This window comes from Protopterus annectens, chromosome 3.part1, assembly GCF_019279795.1.
Source record: "Protopterus annectens isolate FY-2018-M chromosome 3.part1, PAN1.0, whole genome shotgun sequence".
Taxonomy (NCBI): Eukaryota; Metazoa; Chordata; order Ceratodontiformes; family Protopteridae; genus Protopterus; species Protopterus annectens.
This window is the reverse complement of record NC_056732.1, coordinates 1,904,301,234-1,904,320,214: the sequence shown is the minus strand read 5'-3', so window position 1 is coordinate 1,904,320,214 and position 18,981 is coordinate 1,904,301,234. Positions and strand designations below refer to the sequence as shown.

At 38.2% G+C, this 18,981-nt stretch overlaps 1 protein-coding gene across 1 annotated transcript in view; it reads right to left on the bottom strand.

Annotated features, from left to right (window-relative positions):
• The window catches only part of LOC122798817, a 3,666,270-nt gene that overhangs the window by 253,507 nt on the left and 3,393,782 nt on the right, over positions 1-18,981 (bottom strand). The window contains exon 22 of the mRNA XM_044067940.1: positions 14,287-14,386. Within this exon, the coding sequence (XP_043923875.1) occupies positions 14,287-14,386 (100 nt within the window). The remainder of the gene's footprint in view (positions 1-14,286; positions 14,387-18,981) is intronic.

Genomic DNA, 18,981 nt, shown 5'->3' with positions numbered 1-18,981 from the left:
TCCTTTTCCAGTGATTTTTCTGCTGAATGTCCATCCTTAAATCCTTTCTTTGTCAAATTTGAATGTTAATTTCTTTCCAAAAGTGTCTCCTGCAGCATTGCTATTTGCGCTCTGCATTTCTTAAATAATTCAAGACTATTTCATTTCTGTCTATACATGCAAGGCCATTTACATTCTAAGATAATATTGACAGTATAGGTATTATTAAAAGCTATGGTTACCACCTATCATACATGACAGTTTTTTTGAATGTGCATTTCCAACTTTTGTCTTGCATGCACACTCCAAAGTTTGTCAGACTAATCATTTATATCGTTGATTCCTCTTGTCTCCATCTGAACCCATGTCACATTTTTCGAGACTGTTTTAATGAAAATACAAATTTAGAACACCCCTGCCCTCTATTAACTTAGAACAAACACACACAACTACATATATTTTAACAAATAATGTTTAATCCTCTAGATAGGAACAATTTCATCAAACTTGCCAGCTGCACCCACAGGAATAACCAAATGTAAACTTAAGGTTACCCATGCTAAAGCTTGTGTTACAGCCTTTGTTTCCGATATACAGCAACTGCAGTCTGTTCTTTTCTTGCCTCTGTTTTTCTCTCAATTGTGAAAAATAGTTTCTACGCTTTTAAAAAACATTGACTTTTAGCCCTAAAAAAGTTCACTGGCTACCTTAAATAAATGATGCACTCTTCTATTAAATACATTAAAGTTTCAAAGCTGCTGAGGAGGCTAATGTTTCTTATTCACTTTCCATAATTTCAAACTTTATTTTTCACTGAACTGCTTGTCACTGTACGTCTAAATTTTGCATTTCCCTCAGCAAAGAATGGTCAGGGCTCTCAAGATTAATTGCTTGCACCTGCAGACAGCATGCCTCAATGTAAATGTAGTCAGCAATGACAAAAAACAGCTAACAACTTGAAGATGCATGAAGAGGTCTTTGTAAATTTCTCATAGAACAAAATGTACATAATTCCCCTAGTTAACTAACCTCAGCTACAGACTTTTAATTTTTCAGTGAGACCATTTGCTAATGGAAAAAAGAAGCTAATATAGCTTTGCAGATGCAAGAAGCTTAGCATTTTTCATGGCTTTCATCATTTTGTCTTATTTTTCAAGCCAATCTATTAAAAAATAACTTATTTATAGCTTTGGCCAAAGACATTAATCTAAACATCCACCATTTTAAAAACAAGGGAAAATGTCATATTAGTTCTACATATAATATAATTAGTACATTTTTCACCCCACTCCATCCCCAGCAGCCCATGATCACAGCATTATATCAACTTAAACTTGTTTCTCTTTAGCTTCTTGTTATACTGTAAAACCTGTATTTCTTAAACTTTTTGTGTGTTAACTTTAATATTTTTAAATATACTACAGACACTGAAAATACACCCCCACATTTAAAATGCCCCTAACTAGACCTTAAACAAAACTGCTTTAGATTATACCATACAGGTTATATCATGAAATGCTTTACACAAACACTAAGAACAAAAATTGTTTTACTTACAATTACTTCATTTATTGTTTTTTTAAACATTAAAGGCATACTACTGAAGGCAGACTACTATCCACCTGTGTCCCAAGGTCTCTTAACACACTTTCGGTGTTAAGTAGACTACCGCCTATGTGGTAGTTCATGGGTACAGAGTCTTTACCAAAAGGGATGACAATGTACTTTTTGGCACTGAGCTTGAGGCCATGGCTTTGACATCACGGATCTGTCACAGCGAGGCCCTTTTGTAGGATGTCCACATCGTTAGGGCTTTCAATTATGACTCCTAGTTTGCAGTCATCTACGAACTTCATTAGCCAAAGACCTTCTGTGTTAGCCTGTACTTCTGAGAAGTAGATACCAAACAGGAGATGACCCAGGACTGAACCCTGTGGTACTCCACTTGTCCCTGGTCTGAAGTCGGACATGGAGTCTGCTACTTTCACAGTGTGGGTTCTGTCAGTGAGCCAGTTGGCAACCCATCTTGTGACATAGGGATTTATACCTAGTTTAGTGAGTTTATCTATAATTCCTGAATGGGGGATGGTGTTGAAAGCCTTGGCGAGATCTAGGTAGGCTGTGTGAACCACCTTACCCTCATCCACTTCAAAGAAGTCTATCAGGTTTAGGAGACATGATCTGCCTTTTACAAACCCGGACTGGGTGGGGTCCAGAGTTTGGAGATTACCAATGTCATTGTTTATAAGTTCCATGATGAAATGTTCCATAGCCTTGTAGACCAGGCTCATCAGGCTAATAGGGCGGTAGTTCCCGGGGTCCATGGTGGGTCCCCCTTTGTGGAGTGGGATAACTGTCTCTGTGCACCATTCAATGGGCACAAAGCCTGAGGTGAGGCTATGACTGAACATGGCACTTAGGTGGGGTGCCAGTTAGTTCTGTAGTTCATGTAGAACACAGCCTGGGATGTTGTCAGGCCCCATGGATGCTGTGTTCTTAGCTTTGGAGAGTGTGCAGCCATGATTACAAGAACTTTGCATTCTTTCGGTACAGAGATGGGCCCTTTAGGGGGTGCGAGGGGGATAAAATTAGTACTGACCCTATCTGCCAGGATGTTGGCAATATCAGTTGGCCCTGTATATTTAGTGTCATTGTGCTGTAACTCAGAGCAGATCTGAGTGTTGCTATTGAGATTCTTGACATAGCTATAGAATGCTTTGTGGTTGTCTTTAGAATCAGTGGCAATTTTGTTTTTGTAACTAGCTTTGGAGGATTTTATGAGGGATCTCAGCTTTTTACTGAGGTTGATTAGGGAGTTCCTCCAATCATGGGATTTTACACTTTTTTGCAGCAGTTTCTTTCTTCTGTTGTAGAGTTTGTTTACGGCAGATTGGCTTTGTTTTTTTTTGGAGAATAGCATCTTGGTTCTGTTAGGGAGTCCTTGATCTATGCACTCGTCTAAGTGCTTATAAAGTACATTTGTGTAGGATTCAGCAGTCAGACCTCTATTGTCCTTCTGTGTGGGTGTCGTGATGTTTGCCACTTCTGTCTTAAGAAGCGTGAAGTTGGATTTGGAAAATTTTTTTATGGTGGTTTCCCTAATGGGGAGTGGGATGTGAATGTCTAGGGTGATTAGCTTGTGGTCGGATCTGACCAATGAGGAATTGAGCTGTGGTGTGGAACACCAGTTGCCCATGTTGGTAATGACCAGGTCTAGGATATTGCTACCCCTGGTGGGGGTGTGGATAAGTTGATCCAAGGTGTTAGAATTTATAAATTCCAGAAAACGTTGAGCAAAAGAGTTGGTACATGAGTAGTTTTCCCAGTTAATGGTGGGGTAGTTGAAATCCCCCATTGTTAGGGTGTTAGGTTGTACCCTAATATTTTCCAGTGTATCAAGAAATGAGGAGAGGGAATCCTGGGGCATGGTGGGGGATCTGCAGCAAGCTACAATTTGGACTGCGGTCTTGCCCAGACTTAGTTGCAATTGGATAATCTCGGATGCATTATGCTGAGCAACTAGCCTGGAGGTGTGGATATCCTTAATGAATATGGACATGCCTCCACCTTTAGTGTTTCGGTCCAGGTTAGGTGGCCGAAAGATGTGGTATGATTATAGCCTGGTAATGCATGGTGCTCTCTGTAGCCTTGAACCAGGTCTCTGTCACTGCACAGATATCAATGTTCTCTAGTTTAAGGAGTGCCTCGAGTGAGTGCATTTTGAGGTTTAGACTTCTAGCACTGAGTACATTACCCTCAGATTTTGCTTGTTTGTACCTGTTACTGTGGTAAGTTTGTCATTTGAACCTTGCCTAAAAAAGGCACTATAGGGTTGGCAAGAGCCTTAGCCAGTATCCGGAATCCCAAGGGTGACAGGTGCAGGCCATCTCTGGCAAAGCATCATGGTCTGTCGATCATGTCATCCCAGGCAGACAGATACTGGATCTCCTTAGAATGACACCAGTAGCATAGCCAATTGTTGAAGTCAATCATTTTGTCCTGGTACTGTGGTATCATTCTGGGTGATGGCAATTTGCTACTCAAGGCTAGGGTCATACCTGACTGGGCTACATCGGGCAGCTCCTTCATGTCTCTTTTCATGTAGTCCTAAGAGGTACGGCTCAGGTCATCCACACCAACATGGACAATGACAGAGTCATATTTCTACTTGTTGTGGAGTGACCTGAGTGCGTACATTATGTGGCGGATCCTGGAAGTCGACAGGCAGCTGACAGTAATTTTCTCCTTGTTTAGCCTGGTGAGTGGAACATCAGTGTGCCTGACTATAGAGTCACCTATGACTAGACTGTTGGGTACGTTGTTATGCCTTATGGGCTGTGGTTGAGTGGCACACTGAGTTTGTGGGCTATGTGTCATTTGGGTTGTTTTTGGGGGGTGGAGGTTGCTTGCATTTCTGCTTTGGAGGTCCCTGCTGCTTGGGCAGATTTTTATTGAGAGCCTCCATGAATGTAAGTATGTGTTTTGTGTTTCTATGTGTGTGCTTTGGTGGTGTAGGTTTTGAGGGACTATGTGATGAGTGTGGTGTGGTGCAAGTGTTTACCCTCTCCTCTTGACTGTCTAGTCCAGTCTTGGATGAAGAGAGCTTTGCTTCCAGTTTGGCTATATAAGTGCATCTCTCACAGGTTACAGTGTTGGGTGGTAGGAACAGAGGGTTGTCTGTGTACATGAGCCAATTACTGCATTGCCCCAAGATGCCCAGATTCATCAGGTAGACAGGAGAAAATGACCCTTAGACATACCTGGATAGGTGCTTATTTATCAAGAACTAAAACCTGTTTTCCTCTAGACAAGTGAGGAAAGTTGAGTGCTGTAGTAATTTGTAGCTTATTTAGTGCTTACGAGTTCTGAACAAGCGCTGTGCTCAAAGAAATAGATTTGAGTGCTAAAACTAAAAAAAACTGGCTAGTTCTAAAAGAAAATTTGAAGAGCAGACTTTATGGCGCCAGGAATAGTTTAACCCTAGCTAAGCAGCATTGGCTCAGAAGCTTACAAACAGTCCTGGATACAGCAAATATGTATCGAGACAAGACTAGACTACTTACAAGAAAGGCAGGAAACAAACTTAGATTTTTTTTTTTTTTGTAAATTGGAAAGGGAGTAAGGAAGAGCAGAAGATAACTCAAGGTTAAGAACTAAGTGGGTTGGCCTTCTCAAATGTTCTCCTTTTATCAGGTAGAATGAGGTAATGACACTAAACTGGGAGGAGTGTCCCAGATCAAATTTACAGTAGGGGTGGGCAGCTGCAAAGCCACCAAGTATAAGAACAGGATACCAACAGGGAGGAAGGGAGGGTTGGAGACAAAAATCAGAACAAACAAACCCAAACAGGTGCTTAACAAATGTAGAAAATTTCCAGTTAATACCTCACACACAGTGAAACTAGCTAGAAATGTATGCAGCAGACAATAAAAGTGCTATAAATAACTCGTAAAAATAAGCAAAAACAGGATACTTAATGTTATATATCGCAGATCAGGGTTTGCTCAGTGTCCTCCCTCCGATCAGCTCGGTGTGAAATGGCAGAAACACTCACAAATTAACTTCTTAAGTAAAAGAAAGCTGAAATATGAAACAACTTTATAAAAAGCTTGAAAAAACCAATGAGGTGCTTACTCCAAGCTGCAGTCTATGTAGGCCCAATCAGCCAATGACCATAAACACTCCCCTCTCACTGAAATGGAAGAATATATTTGGCTAAACTAAGATGGACTGGAACACGTGCTCAGACACACAGCCTCTACAAACAAACAACTAGGCCCAAAACACAAGCCTGAATATGGACAATGCTACAACTACCCACACTACTTAGGTAGAAAAAACTGAGAAATGTTTATCACAGCAGAAAAGCAGCAGTGAGCCTTTAAATAAAAGCTTTAAACAGATAAAGGAACAAGGAGACTCTAGAGAATGCTTTTAACTACAAGCAAGTTACATGATACACTCCTTGGCAGGAAATCAGAACAAACCAACCCAAACAGGTGCTTAACAAATGTAGAAAATTTCCAGTTAATACTGCTCACACAGTGAAACTAGCTAAAAAGTATGCAGCAGACAATAAAAGTGCTATAAATAACTCGTAAAAATAAGCAAAAAACAGGATACTTAATGTTATATATCGCAGATCAGGGTTTGCTCAGTGCCCTTCCTCTGATTAGCTCAGTGTGAAACTGTCTCGCATTTTCTTTTGGAACACTGGAAAAGGTTTTACTGTCAAAATCTCTCTATGAGCTTTATTGTCAGAAGAACGAGAAGCAGAGACTCCTTTTGCTTGCTTTCTTACTTTTAGGTTTACAGGTATATACTACGCTAATGATCATCATGGCCTTTATAAGCCTAGCCATGCAATTGAACCAAACTGCATCCTCTTTTAATGTATATATCTTAAATGATGAGGGATATCTGCAAGGAGAGATATGTTCGCTGGTGGTTGCTAAAAAGTTATGTGAGGGTTATGTTAGGGAATATTTACTGTTGGCCTCTTTCTATAAAAGACATGGGGCCAGCCTGAGGATGAATTTATGATTATTCATCCAGTGTTATTCAAGGTATGTTTACCGTTGGCCTCTATCTATAAGAGACATGATGGCCACGCAAGGACAAATTTAGGACTTCATATCCAACAGTCAAGGTTATGTTTGAATAGGGTTAGGTTTTTATTGGATAAACTTTTTTATTTCCTCCTTAGCCTGTTCTGCATGAAAAATGTCTTTGATCCTCAAGCAACAAAAATACTCTGAAGTTGGATGGGCACAACAGCTTGAATCTCACACCTGCCTCATGACATTCCCTGCTTGTTGGGATAAATTTGCTTCTATTCTGCATGTACACTGAATAATTATTTTTTCCAGTCACAACACTGTTTCCAAATTTTAATACTTTTCCCTTCTGATACAGTTTTTTCAGTATCTACTCTTTCTGCTTGTATGATTGTATCTTTACTAATATAGGTCTTGGCTGGTTTCTCAAGGCCAGGTTTAATGGAGCATACACTTGATGTGCCCTTTGAGCTAACAAATCCTGCTGTGGAATACCAGTCCAGTTGCTTATTTGTGCTTTTGTAAAATTAATACAGTCTGTTCCTTCTGGTTTCTCTAGTAGAGCAGAAAATCTCAGGTTTTCTCTGTGTTCTGTCTTCTGACTCTACTATTTTTTGAAACAGCTCTTCTTGAGAAGCAGCATACTAAGCCAGCCGTTTCTTTATTTCATCTTCTTTTTTTTTTTTTTTTGCAGTTTTATCAGTTTATCTGAATAGCTAGTTCAATTTTCTTCTATTTTTTCCAGCCCTTTGTTAGTTGAGTTGATTTATTCCTTCAATGCTACATTTATTTTAATCACCTGTGAGTCCACATGGTTTATTTTTTTTCCTCTAAATTACTGGAAGCCACCTCTGGAACCAAAGTTGAAGATTGAACAGGATACTTTCCAGCCAGTGTTTTCTCTTCACCTTTTTCAGTTGATTTTCTTTCAGATTCTCTACATTTTTTCATTGCTGGCATCCAGGCAGTGTACTTACTAGCTAGTAACTTTATTCAAAAGTAACTTTCAATTACATTTTCTTCATATTGGGAGAGCTAAAATTAATCTGTTGATCAGTGTGCAGCCATCTTGGATGTCTCAATGCTGCCAGATTCCCAACAAACTACCCTAAGAAACCAGACCACTTCTATATGATGCATGAGTCACACAAGCATCTTTACAAAAATCCTATACCACATTCAGAAGTAATGTGCTCGGATTCCAGCTAGGTATCAGGCAGGGCTTATGCAGTGGTGTACCCAGATTCTTGCTAGGTATCAGGTGGGGCTGCAACCAGAAATCCTAATCCAAACAACACAGAGAGTAGGATTCTCAAGCAAATTGGAAAGAAAACTTATACCTCAGCTATCCTGGCTGACAAAGCCCTCAGCTGCCAGTCCCCCATGCTGAAGTTTCAGGATTGTCTACATGAGCAGATCAGACAGAAGGCTGAAGGGATTCAAAACACCAGTCTTAGAAAGCAAATGCTGGAACTATACATTGTCTGCTCACAGGTTTCCAGACCCTGATTTATTTGTGGTATGAAACAGTGCAACTGTTACAGGGTCTGTGGTTAGAACGCATGCCTGGATGAAAAGTGAGCCATTGCCTGAGCACGTCAATGTGGAACTTCTGGATGCCACATTAGATAAGGAGATCTTTTTTATGCTCCCTGAAAGAAAAGGGGACATCTATGCAATCCATAACTGATCTTTTTTTCCCTCCTCTACCCAGATATGTAAGAAATTATGCTAGCAAAAGTTGCCCCCCCATAAAGGCAAAAACAAGCAACAAAGAGGAAAGAAAGGGAAAACTGGCCAAAAGTACATGGTAAGCCAAAAAGTAGACAAGGGGGGGGTCTCAGGCCATGGCACCCATAATGAGCACCTGTGGCCTATCAGGGCCTCTGGAATTACTATTTAACTGCAGCCTTCAAACAGGCTTTGTGCCTCATGAATGGAGAAAGGCAACAGTCATCCCTCTGCTGCAGACCCATAAGTCTCACTAGTCTTGTATGAAAAGCCATGGAAAGAATAAACCTAAACCCCCCCCAAAAAAACAAGTAATCTCCGTGGTATTCCCAAATTCTCAAAACAACCCACTAAACAAGTGTAGTGGGTCCAAAAACAAAACAGTGTAAAAAACTTCTCTGTGTGGAAGATTTTCAGTCCATATATCTCTAGTTAATCACTGTATATTAATCAGATCAGACAAAAAGTAGTAGAAGTAGCAAACTTAAACTCGTCTTAAGTCAAAAAAAGAAAAATAATAATAAAAAATATATAATTGTGCAAAATTACTAAGTATTCGAAAGTAATCCAAGCAAGACAGGCGGTCTGTTTCCAGTCGAAATCCTTTATTAAGTACAGAGACAAGCGATCCAAGTAAAACAAAAATAGAGTAATAATTTCCAAACAAGCTTTCTAAATATAGATATAATTTTTATCAGGCAAGGGAGTGGTTTATTGTACTGTAAAACAAAGTGTTATTGGTACACATGTTAAATTCACATCCCTTCCCCATCAGTGTGACATTCAAGCTGGTCCTGACCTACTTAGTAGCTGTCATAATAATATAACCCTTATGTACTTTAAATAAAATTTATAATGATGCAATACCTCTTATTTAACCAGATTATCAAGTAGATTGTTAAATCTGTGATTTTATCCAAGACAATATACTACATGGAAATATATCAACCTTAGTCCATTTGGCAATCAAAAAATATATATAAATATATACATATACATTTTGCATGTAAAAAATCAATTATAAAAATCATATTCTATTTTCATAACCTATTGTTAACATAGATCGCTTTCATCCTTCTAGACTTCTTCAGGTCTGTGTACAAGAAGGCTAAAAACTATCTATAAAAATATATATAATTGTATAATTAGTATTGTTATTACACATCATTTTGAATAAAGTAGAAAAAAAGAGAACCAGGAAAAAGAAAAAATAATAAGAAAAAATGTATGATAATGGAAACAAAATATACACTTACATTACAACTGATTTAAAACAGTATTTAAAACCAACTGGTAGAATAAACTAAAATAAAATTAGTCATGTAAACAATGTGGCAATTTTCTAAGTTCCAGTGCACTTTTAACTGAACAGTAGTAGTTTAGTCCAGGCTTCCTAAAAGAGTTCAGCTTTAATTGCCGCATGAGTTCATGTTTCTCCAGAATATTCGGCATGCTATGAAAATAGAATATGACTTTTGCAATTGATTTTTTACATGCAAAGTGTATATGTGTATGTATATATATATATATATATATATATATATATATATATATATATATATATATAGACAGAGAGAGAGAGAGAGAGATATGTGTGTATACCAGCTGCCAAATGGAATAATACTATGTCACCCTACCTTAACAATCAGACTGGCATCCCCCAAGGATCTATCCTGGCCCACTGCTATTCAATATCTTTATAAATGACTTCCATAAATGCATACCCTCTGCCAAACATGTCCAATATGCAGACAACTCTACCATTATTTGCTCTGCAGACTCCCTTCCTAAACTTGTTCAACTAACACAAGCAGCATTGGACAGTACAGAGATTTGGATGCAAAATAATCACTTAGCCCTTAATGCTTTCAAAACTAAAATTATGCTCTTTACCTCTTCTAAAAACTGCAAAATAGACACAAACAATCGTTTCCTCACACCATCAACTAAGCTTACTCTCTCTACCACATACCTCCTCCCCTCCCTTATATATGCGGCTCCTCTCCTCACCAACCTGCAAGCAACCCTCAAAGGTAAACTAGCATCCTGCTGCAATAAAATTGCCAAATTTGCTACTAGCTCTAAATCCCTCTCCCACCAATGTTAGTCCCTTCACTCCCTGTACTGGCTAGAACTCCCTCACTACCTATCCTACATTCAACCCTCCACTGTCCACAAACTCATTTTCAACCATTCTCATTGCCCCTCCCTCTCTTCCATCCTCACTATGCACCTTCCTACCCGCACCCTCAGATCTAACAATCAAAACCTCCTTGCTGTACAAAAACCATCACATAGCCCTGGTCAGCTTATTCTGTCTTTCTCTCTTGTGCTCAAATGGAACTCATTCTCTCCCCACATCCATACTACACAAAATCTTTCCTCTTTTAAGGCACTGCTACATTCTTATCACTCCTCTTCCTGAGAATAGTCCTGCTCTCATCCATCCTAACCCCGCCCTCAACTCCTCTTACTCACACTGCCCTACCCTAGCTCAATTATGGTTTCTGCATGCTACATATGGGTGGGATAAGTGGGTTGAATATGCACATTTCCTTTTACGAATCTTCTACTGATATAACTGTTAATGTTTGTGCTACTCCTTGCTTGACCTTCAGTGGTCTCTATATAAAACTTACTGTACTGTATTCTGGAACTCTGCCTGCCACATATGGGGTAGTGGGAGGACAAGGGGGGTGAATATGGACATTTCCTTTTACGAATCTTCTACTGATATAACTGTTAATGTTTGTGCTACTCCTTGCTTGACCTTCAGTGGTCTCTATATAAAACTTACTGTACTGTATTCTGGAACTCTGCCTGCCACATATGGGGTGGTGGGAGGACAAGGGGGGTGAATATGGATATTTCCTTTTAGGAATCTACTACTGATGTAACTGTTACTGTTTGTGCTACTTCTTGCTTAACCTTCAGTTGTTTGTATCGTAAGACATACTGTATTGTAGCCTGGAATTTCACTTGTATTCTGTTGCATACAAATTTTTAAACTATTACTGTATTAATTTCTGGATAAACTACCTGTTTTATTTTTATTTTTTTGTGTGTATATATATATATATATATATATATATATATATATATATATATGTATATATATATATATATATTTATATACATACACACACTGTGGAGCTTTTACTCAGAGCCTCCATTGAAAAAGGGCTCACCTCAGCCCAAAGAACTTTCCCAGTTAACAAACCTCAAATAAATAAATTATTTTATTATTATTTTTATTTATTTACATTTGTTGACCGGGAAAATCCGACCTGACACAGGTCCATTTTCAGCGGAGGCCCGGGGAGAAAAGCTCCACAATAAAAACAACAATTAAAAACAATAATTAATTACAAGTTACAAGAAGTATAGGTAGGTTTTGTTTAACAACAGTAGTAAACAGTTATAGTTCAAAATGAAATTAAGTATTTAGTTAAATGGTACAACACCTATATCATTGGTGCCATAAAGACTAGCAAGTATTTTAATAGCTGAGCTAGCAGCTATTACCCTTGAATAACAGTGGCTAAGATTGCAGCTGAGATATAGGTTTACAAGCAATGTATTTGGCTGCAATCTGAGGTAGTTAGAGTGGTGGAAGAAAGGGATTAGTGAGGTTGGGGTAGAGATGTTAGAGAGGTTTGTTACAGGGGCATGACCAGTGCTCTTTTAGATGAGATTTTAGAGCAGCTTTGAAGTTAGTGCATGATGACACAGACGTTATAGTGTGAGGAGGGGTATTCCATAATTTTGCTACGGAGTAGGAGAACAGAGCTTCTCCAGAATAGTTCCTGGTTTTAGTAACCTGTAATTGATTTTTGTTGCTGGAGCATAGTGGTCTGGTGGTATGATAGGGTTAGAGTAGATTTTGGAGAGAGGGAACTTTCAGAGGATGATTTAGTTGTTTGTGGGCGAGTCAGAGTTGGTACCATTAAAGGAGGTGAGGGAGTTCTAATAAATAAATAAAATCTGGCTTTAAATGAGACTGCAGATACTTGTTAGACTGTAAATCTAGTCTGTCAGCCTTTTCAGGGACTGATGTCTGACTTTCAGGGTACTTGCAGGTAAAATCAAAAGCATTCTGCAAGGCTGGCATAACAGGAGGAGTAGGGGAGGCATGTGGGATATCCACTTAAAGCACATTATAGTATCTTTTAACAGAAGAGACTCTACATATTCCCTTTGAAATGATGAACACATTCTGGATAGAGTTTCTGCAAAGAAAAACTCTTCATAAGGAGAAACTGAAGAATCACTGTCATCTGAGTCAGAGTCAGGAACAGGAGAAGAGAATGCAGGAGAAGTCCTATCCTTGTCAGTATCAGAATTATCTGAATCCTCATCACTCTGAATTACAGGACCTGCATGGGTAGACAACTCTGTGTGATGTTCCACAGGTTTCAATACCTGTAATAAACTCTTAGTAAAGGTAAGTAATCCATCTTTCTTTACTGAAACAGTATCATCAGAATAATACTAGGAGGATTATCTTTAGATTGAGAAGCAGGTCTCGTATCATCGCTATGCTAAGAAAAACTCCCAGAAGAAACTCCCTCACCCAAAGACAGTGGGTGTCCCATGCCCAGGATGGACAACAGACCAGAAAAAGAGGGTGTGGCTAACTCCTGGTCTATAGTGGTAGCAGGAAAAACACCATGGAGTCCCAAGGAAAACAGTATGTGATCTAAGGAACTAGTAACAGACATGCAGAGTCAACTAATAGCTGAGCAGAAAGAGACCCACAAAGAAAGTGAGGGCTTCTTGGTAAGTTTTTTTCTTTTTAGCTATGCCAGGAGAAGGAGCAACTGGACTGGTATCAGTATCTGTGTCTTGGTCAAGGAAGAGAGCCTAATGTCCAGTAATAGCTGCTGGAACGGGTGGTATTGGGATAAGTAAAAATACTGAAAACAAGCACTTACACACTTACCCCTAAAAACAATTCCTAGCACACTCTAAACTGAAAAGCAATATACTACCATAAAGCCCCCTAGCAAAGTATAACTGTAGGAATGAAAAGAAGGTAGGTTATTACAAAGTGTATACAAGCATTACATAACAAATTCAATCAAATAAACAAAAACATAAAAGCTTTTCCATTCCTTTTTCAACACAATGTAGCACAGGAAGAACATAAAAGTTACCAAAACCTCCTTCCCTTGCTAAACTTGATAGCTACTGCTAACTAACCAAATATTAATTGTTTTCATGAAACTGGATGCAATTAATATTGCTGGTCTTCTTAAGGAGACTGAAACCTATTTTGTCAAAAACAGAATACAATTAATAGTTAAAAATGTGGAAGGCTTTCCTCAACTGAGACTAACCTGCCAAAATGGAAGAAAAAGGCTGTGAAACCCAGAGGAGCGCTGTTGAGGGTGGCAAGAAAGTACTGACGTCTGTTCTCAGGCTGTTGATTTCCCTCCGAAGGCCCATGCATCAGCAGCCAGTGGGTATGTGAGGAGGGGAGCCAAAGCTTTTTTTAGGGTCTATTTCACGATGTTGAAAGTCGACACTATTGAAGCTGATATTGTCGGCACCGCAACATCGAAAGCACAGAACATTGTGCAGGTAAACGGAAACGTCTGTAGTGGGAGATTTCCATTTACCTCAATGTAGTGTGGTCTCAGAGTTGGAATATTTAAGTAGGGGGAGGTGTGGGGGGTGCAGGGGGCCTGCCCCCCTGCCTACACTAGTTAGTTTATATTTTTGTTTGTTTTTTTGTTTTTTTAAGCATTATTCGATGTTTAAATACATCAATCACTAGAGGTCGACCTTTAGTGATTCAATGTAGTAAGATTTCGATAACGTGATATAGACGTTTTTTTTAGGCTGGCCAGTCACTGTATCTTGGGCAGGATACAACTCAGCTAGCCAAAGTCTACTGCAATGAGAATGATGGATGTCTTAAAGGACACTCTATAGTGTCAAGTGGATGATAGAAAAAAAAATGATATTAAAAGCTTTGTAAACAGTCATACACAAAGCAATGAACATTTTTTTTTACCTTATGTGGTGGCATTGCTGTTGTTGAAGTTGGATGCATATCACTTTGGCTACTGGGCTGACCTCCACTGGAATTAGCTTCTTGTTGGTCTTCGGAGCTGCTGTGTAACATAAACATGAAAATAATACAGTCAGTCGCATAATTTATCTGTTAATAAAAGTAGCCTGCATCACACCTGTACATCTTAAAGGACACTTTATACTGCTTCAAGTCCTGAAACTTTACACCTCATTATTTTCAGTATTCATATACCTCATCTTTTTCAGGCTTCATCCAACAGTCCTTTTATCCATTCATTCGTCCATCCATCCTGTAAAATAGCTGTATTGCTGAAGATCACAGCAATAGTAAATAGGATAAAGCAGACTTCCGTATGTCTTTGTACCCCCCCACCCCACATTACTCAGGTGAGTTAACCCTGACACTATCCCTGCCTCTAATCACATCCCTACACATTACTTTATGAAAAAAAATACCTAAAAGTATGACTACACAATGTGAAGGGAAAACTATAAAGGTGTGAAAGAAGTTCAGTGAATACACAATATTTTCTCTTTTTAGAATCCACCTTGAAACAATGTTTTTAATTATCTATTTCCTGTTAACATGATGTTTGCCTGCGTAGAAAATTATAACATGGAAGATCAAAACTTGTGCCTAATATAGAAAGGCACAGATAAGGGGTCTGCAGATTCATAGTAAGCAGAATAATATAAATATGCTAAGTCTTCATGTCTATAGTTTAACAGATACAAAATATTCTGCTTACAAATAATAATAATATAAAAGGATTCAGTTTTTCTGTTCAAGCAGACAGGACCTTTTCTGCTTAGTCTCCCATGCACATTTGTTCCGTGTAATAAATGAGATTATTCTACTCTGCTGAACTGGGTTGCATAAAGTTTTTTTGACCCTAACAACAAGATATTCAGACACACTTCCCATATACTAGCACACAGACTCACTACGAAAAATTTCCCTTTACCTACCGCTTACTCAAAACATAACATTTAATATAAATACATAGCAGTGCATTTTGTTGACCAAGTCAACATTTGAACTGCTGACAGAATGAACTGCAACTATGTGTGTGTGTGTGTGTGTGTGTGTGTACATGTATGTATATATATATATATATATATATATATATATATATATATCTATATATATCTATAATTATATATATCTATATATATATATATATATATATATATATATATATAGATCTAGGACTTATGCACGAATGTGCAAAGTCCAGAATCCATAATCATGAACATATATTAACAAAAGCGCTTTCACCGAAAAAGCTCTTTCATTAATATACGTTAAAAAAAAGAAAGAAAGAAATCTACGTTTAAGCACCCCTGCACCCCCCACACCCCCCTTACTTTAATATTCTGCTCTGAAACTGTAAGTCATTTCTTAACCATTTCTTAGGTGGAAAAACAGGATAACCTTGTATCAGTAGGCTACTGCGGTCTCAATTTAAATTAACACACAGTATTGATCAGTTATGGATACTATTTCCTAACAGAAGGGAATAAGAAACTGGAAGATGTGTGTGTGTGTGTGTGTGTGTGTGTGTGTGTGTGTGTGTGTGTGTGTGTGTGTGTGTGTGTGTGTGTGTGTCGGGGCGGGCTGCTTACAAGCCAAAGCAGAGTGCTCTCCATGGGAAAATGAATATGCTCAAACAGGTAGACACATACTCAAAGTTAACTTTAGCTGTTTGCACACAGTTCAGACCTGGACTGCACTTTTCTTATAAGAATGATAACGGTGGTACCGCAGTAGAATACTTAAGAGCGGTGTTAGGTCTAGAAAAGAAGAGTACAGAGAGGAGAAAGCACTTTTGAGATGGTAAAGATTTATTATAAAGATTACAAAAAACAAACTAAGTAAATAGCTACTGCATACAGGAAAATATGTCTTGAACCAACTATTAGTATATGCAGATACTGAGCCAATTGGAAAAACATCTGTTAGAAGAAACCTCATCAGACAGTCATGCAGTCACAGATAAAAATATAGAGAGCAGCACTCTGTCCTGGGTCTCTAATGTGATTCTATCCACCAGTAACAGCACAATTATATTGAAATAATTAGACACCAGTATGAGCTGTCTACACACAACACATTTACTTGAATAACATTAGTGAACAAGCTACAGCTATGCAAATAGACCACACTATTATACTAAAAACAACTTGGTGCAGACAAAATGCTAGCATGCCATAGTAACTGCCAATAATAAGAAGTTATGTCTTACCATAACGTTCCATGTTAGTTGTCTTCTTCTCGCCTTCTTTCTTGCTGGATGGGTTCAGAGCCGATCCTCGACTCTGACTCGGCCTATACTACAGCTCGAGAGCTATTTTTACCGGCTCGAGTCAGCCCTATATCCCACAATACCATGTGCTAACTCCCCAGATCTCGTTTGGAAGCTAAGACATAGTATAAAAAGTAATATTATAATAATAATATTATAATCCTCTTTTACGAGTACAGGTTACCTGCTAGTAACACTAAGGATACCATGAAAGACGCAACATATTGTATCTCCAGAAATGGAAGGACTCAGAACCTTGAGTCTATCCAGGCTAGGGGGCAGGAGGGAGGGACGCAAGAAAGAAGGCGAGAAGAAGACAACTAACATGGAAAGTTATGGTAAGACATAACTTCTTAATGTTAAGTTGTCATTCTCGCCTTCATTCTTGCTGGATGGGACAGCGTCCCTAGCATCTTAGTCCTGGGTGGCTCAATGGAACAGACTCCTGAGTACAGTAGAACCAAAATCAGCTCTATTTCTGGAGGCTAGATCAAGCTTGTAATGGGCAATAATGGTATGTTTGGATGCCCATGTAGCTGCTGCACAAATGGCATCTAGTGGTAACCTTGCTTGAAAAGCCGTTGAAGTTGATAGTGCCCTGGTTGAATGAGCTTTAGGCCTAGAGGGTAGTTGCCTGTGTCTCAACTCATATATCAAGGTAATAATAGATGTCAGCCATCTGGAAGAGTAACTTTCGATACTGGAAGCCCTTTCATGCCTGCAGCATAAGAGAGGAAGAGCTTGTCTGACTTTCTGAATTGTTTTGTCCTGTCTAGGTAATACCGTAATTGGCGATGAACATCTAATGAATGTAATTTTTGTTCAGCCCTGTTGGTATAGTCTGGGAAAAAGACGGGCAAATCAATGGAGTGGTTTAGATTTGCTTCCGATAACACTTTTGGTAGGAAGGAAGGGTTTGTTCTGAGAGTTACCCTATCTTTATGAAAAACCAAATAGGGAGGACGGACAGACAAGGCTTGAAGGTCCGATACCCTTCTGGCAGATGTTATAGCTTAGTATACAAAACAGGAACACAATCACTGGTACGTTTGATGAAACTCTTAATTCTGGTACCTCGGCCTTCGCCTTCTCCTGGAATACATTTTACAAAGTCAAACACCACCCTTTTTATATTACATCTAATTACATTATTGGTGCACCAGCCCTTATTCAATAATTTAATTACCTTGAATTATTAACCCAACCATATAATTGCATCTAAGAACATTTTCTGACTTCACTTACTTTCATGATTCCTGACTTCATTAAATATCAAATATATATGAACATTTTTATACAAATATATTTGCATTCTTATACATGATCTTTTATATTTTTAAATAAATGCTTTTATATGAATAATATTAATAAATCATTACATTTATAAATATTTTGTTATTAAAACAAATATTATTATTACAAAATTCACTCTACATATATTTATCACTGAATTCTTTCTGTGACATTCATTATTTCTGAGAGATATATGGAAACAATAGGTTTAAATTTCCATGTTCATTCCATTAGGAAACAAGGTTTTATAATTAAGAATAAACCTGGATTCCATTTGTAACAATCTTTCACGAAATACAGTTTCATTTCCAAATACATTAGGCCTACCCAACACACAAAATACAAACCCCTCTGGGACCCCCTTATGTTCTTCACAAAAATGTTTCGCTACAGGACTTTCCATTCTTTTATGTTTTATATCACCTAGATGTTCAAGAATCCTAAGCTTTACCTTTCTTGTTGTTTGACCTATGTACCATTTCTGTTTCACACATCCACATCCTATGATATATACCACCCCTGTGGAGTTGCAGTCATAATATTCAAGGGCCCTATAAATAACATCATTGATTTTAATGCCATCCAAACTTTTGACCCGACTACAAATCTTGCAATTTCCACATCTAAATGTTCCCTTTCTAATATTCTTTCTAAATGTACTGATGTTTCTGAAATTCAATATTTCCTTTAAATTTGGATACCTACTATATGAAAAGGTAACTCTTGATGGAAAAAGTTTTCCTATTTTGTCATCTCCACTGATAATGGGCCAAAATCTCATCACTGCCTCCCTTATTACGTCAGAAAATTGTGAGTATCTAGTGACAAAAACATATTATCACCAGACCTTGCTTCCCCAAGATCTACGAAGCGGGAATCCAAATTTTCATTCATTTCATTCCAAAACTTTCTCCTTATTTCAGATGACTTCCCAAGGCCTAACTCACATTCTACCCTATCTCTGGCCAATCTGATATTTTCTTCAGAATATCCCCTTCCTTTAAGTCTTTCTTCAACCTTATTAAATTCACTAAAAATCCTTTTACTGTCTGAAGTGTTTATTCCTATACGTTTAA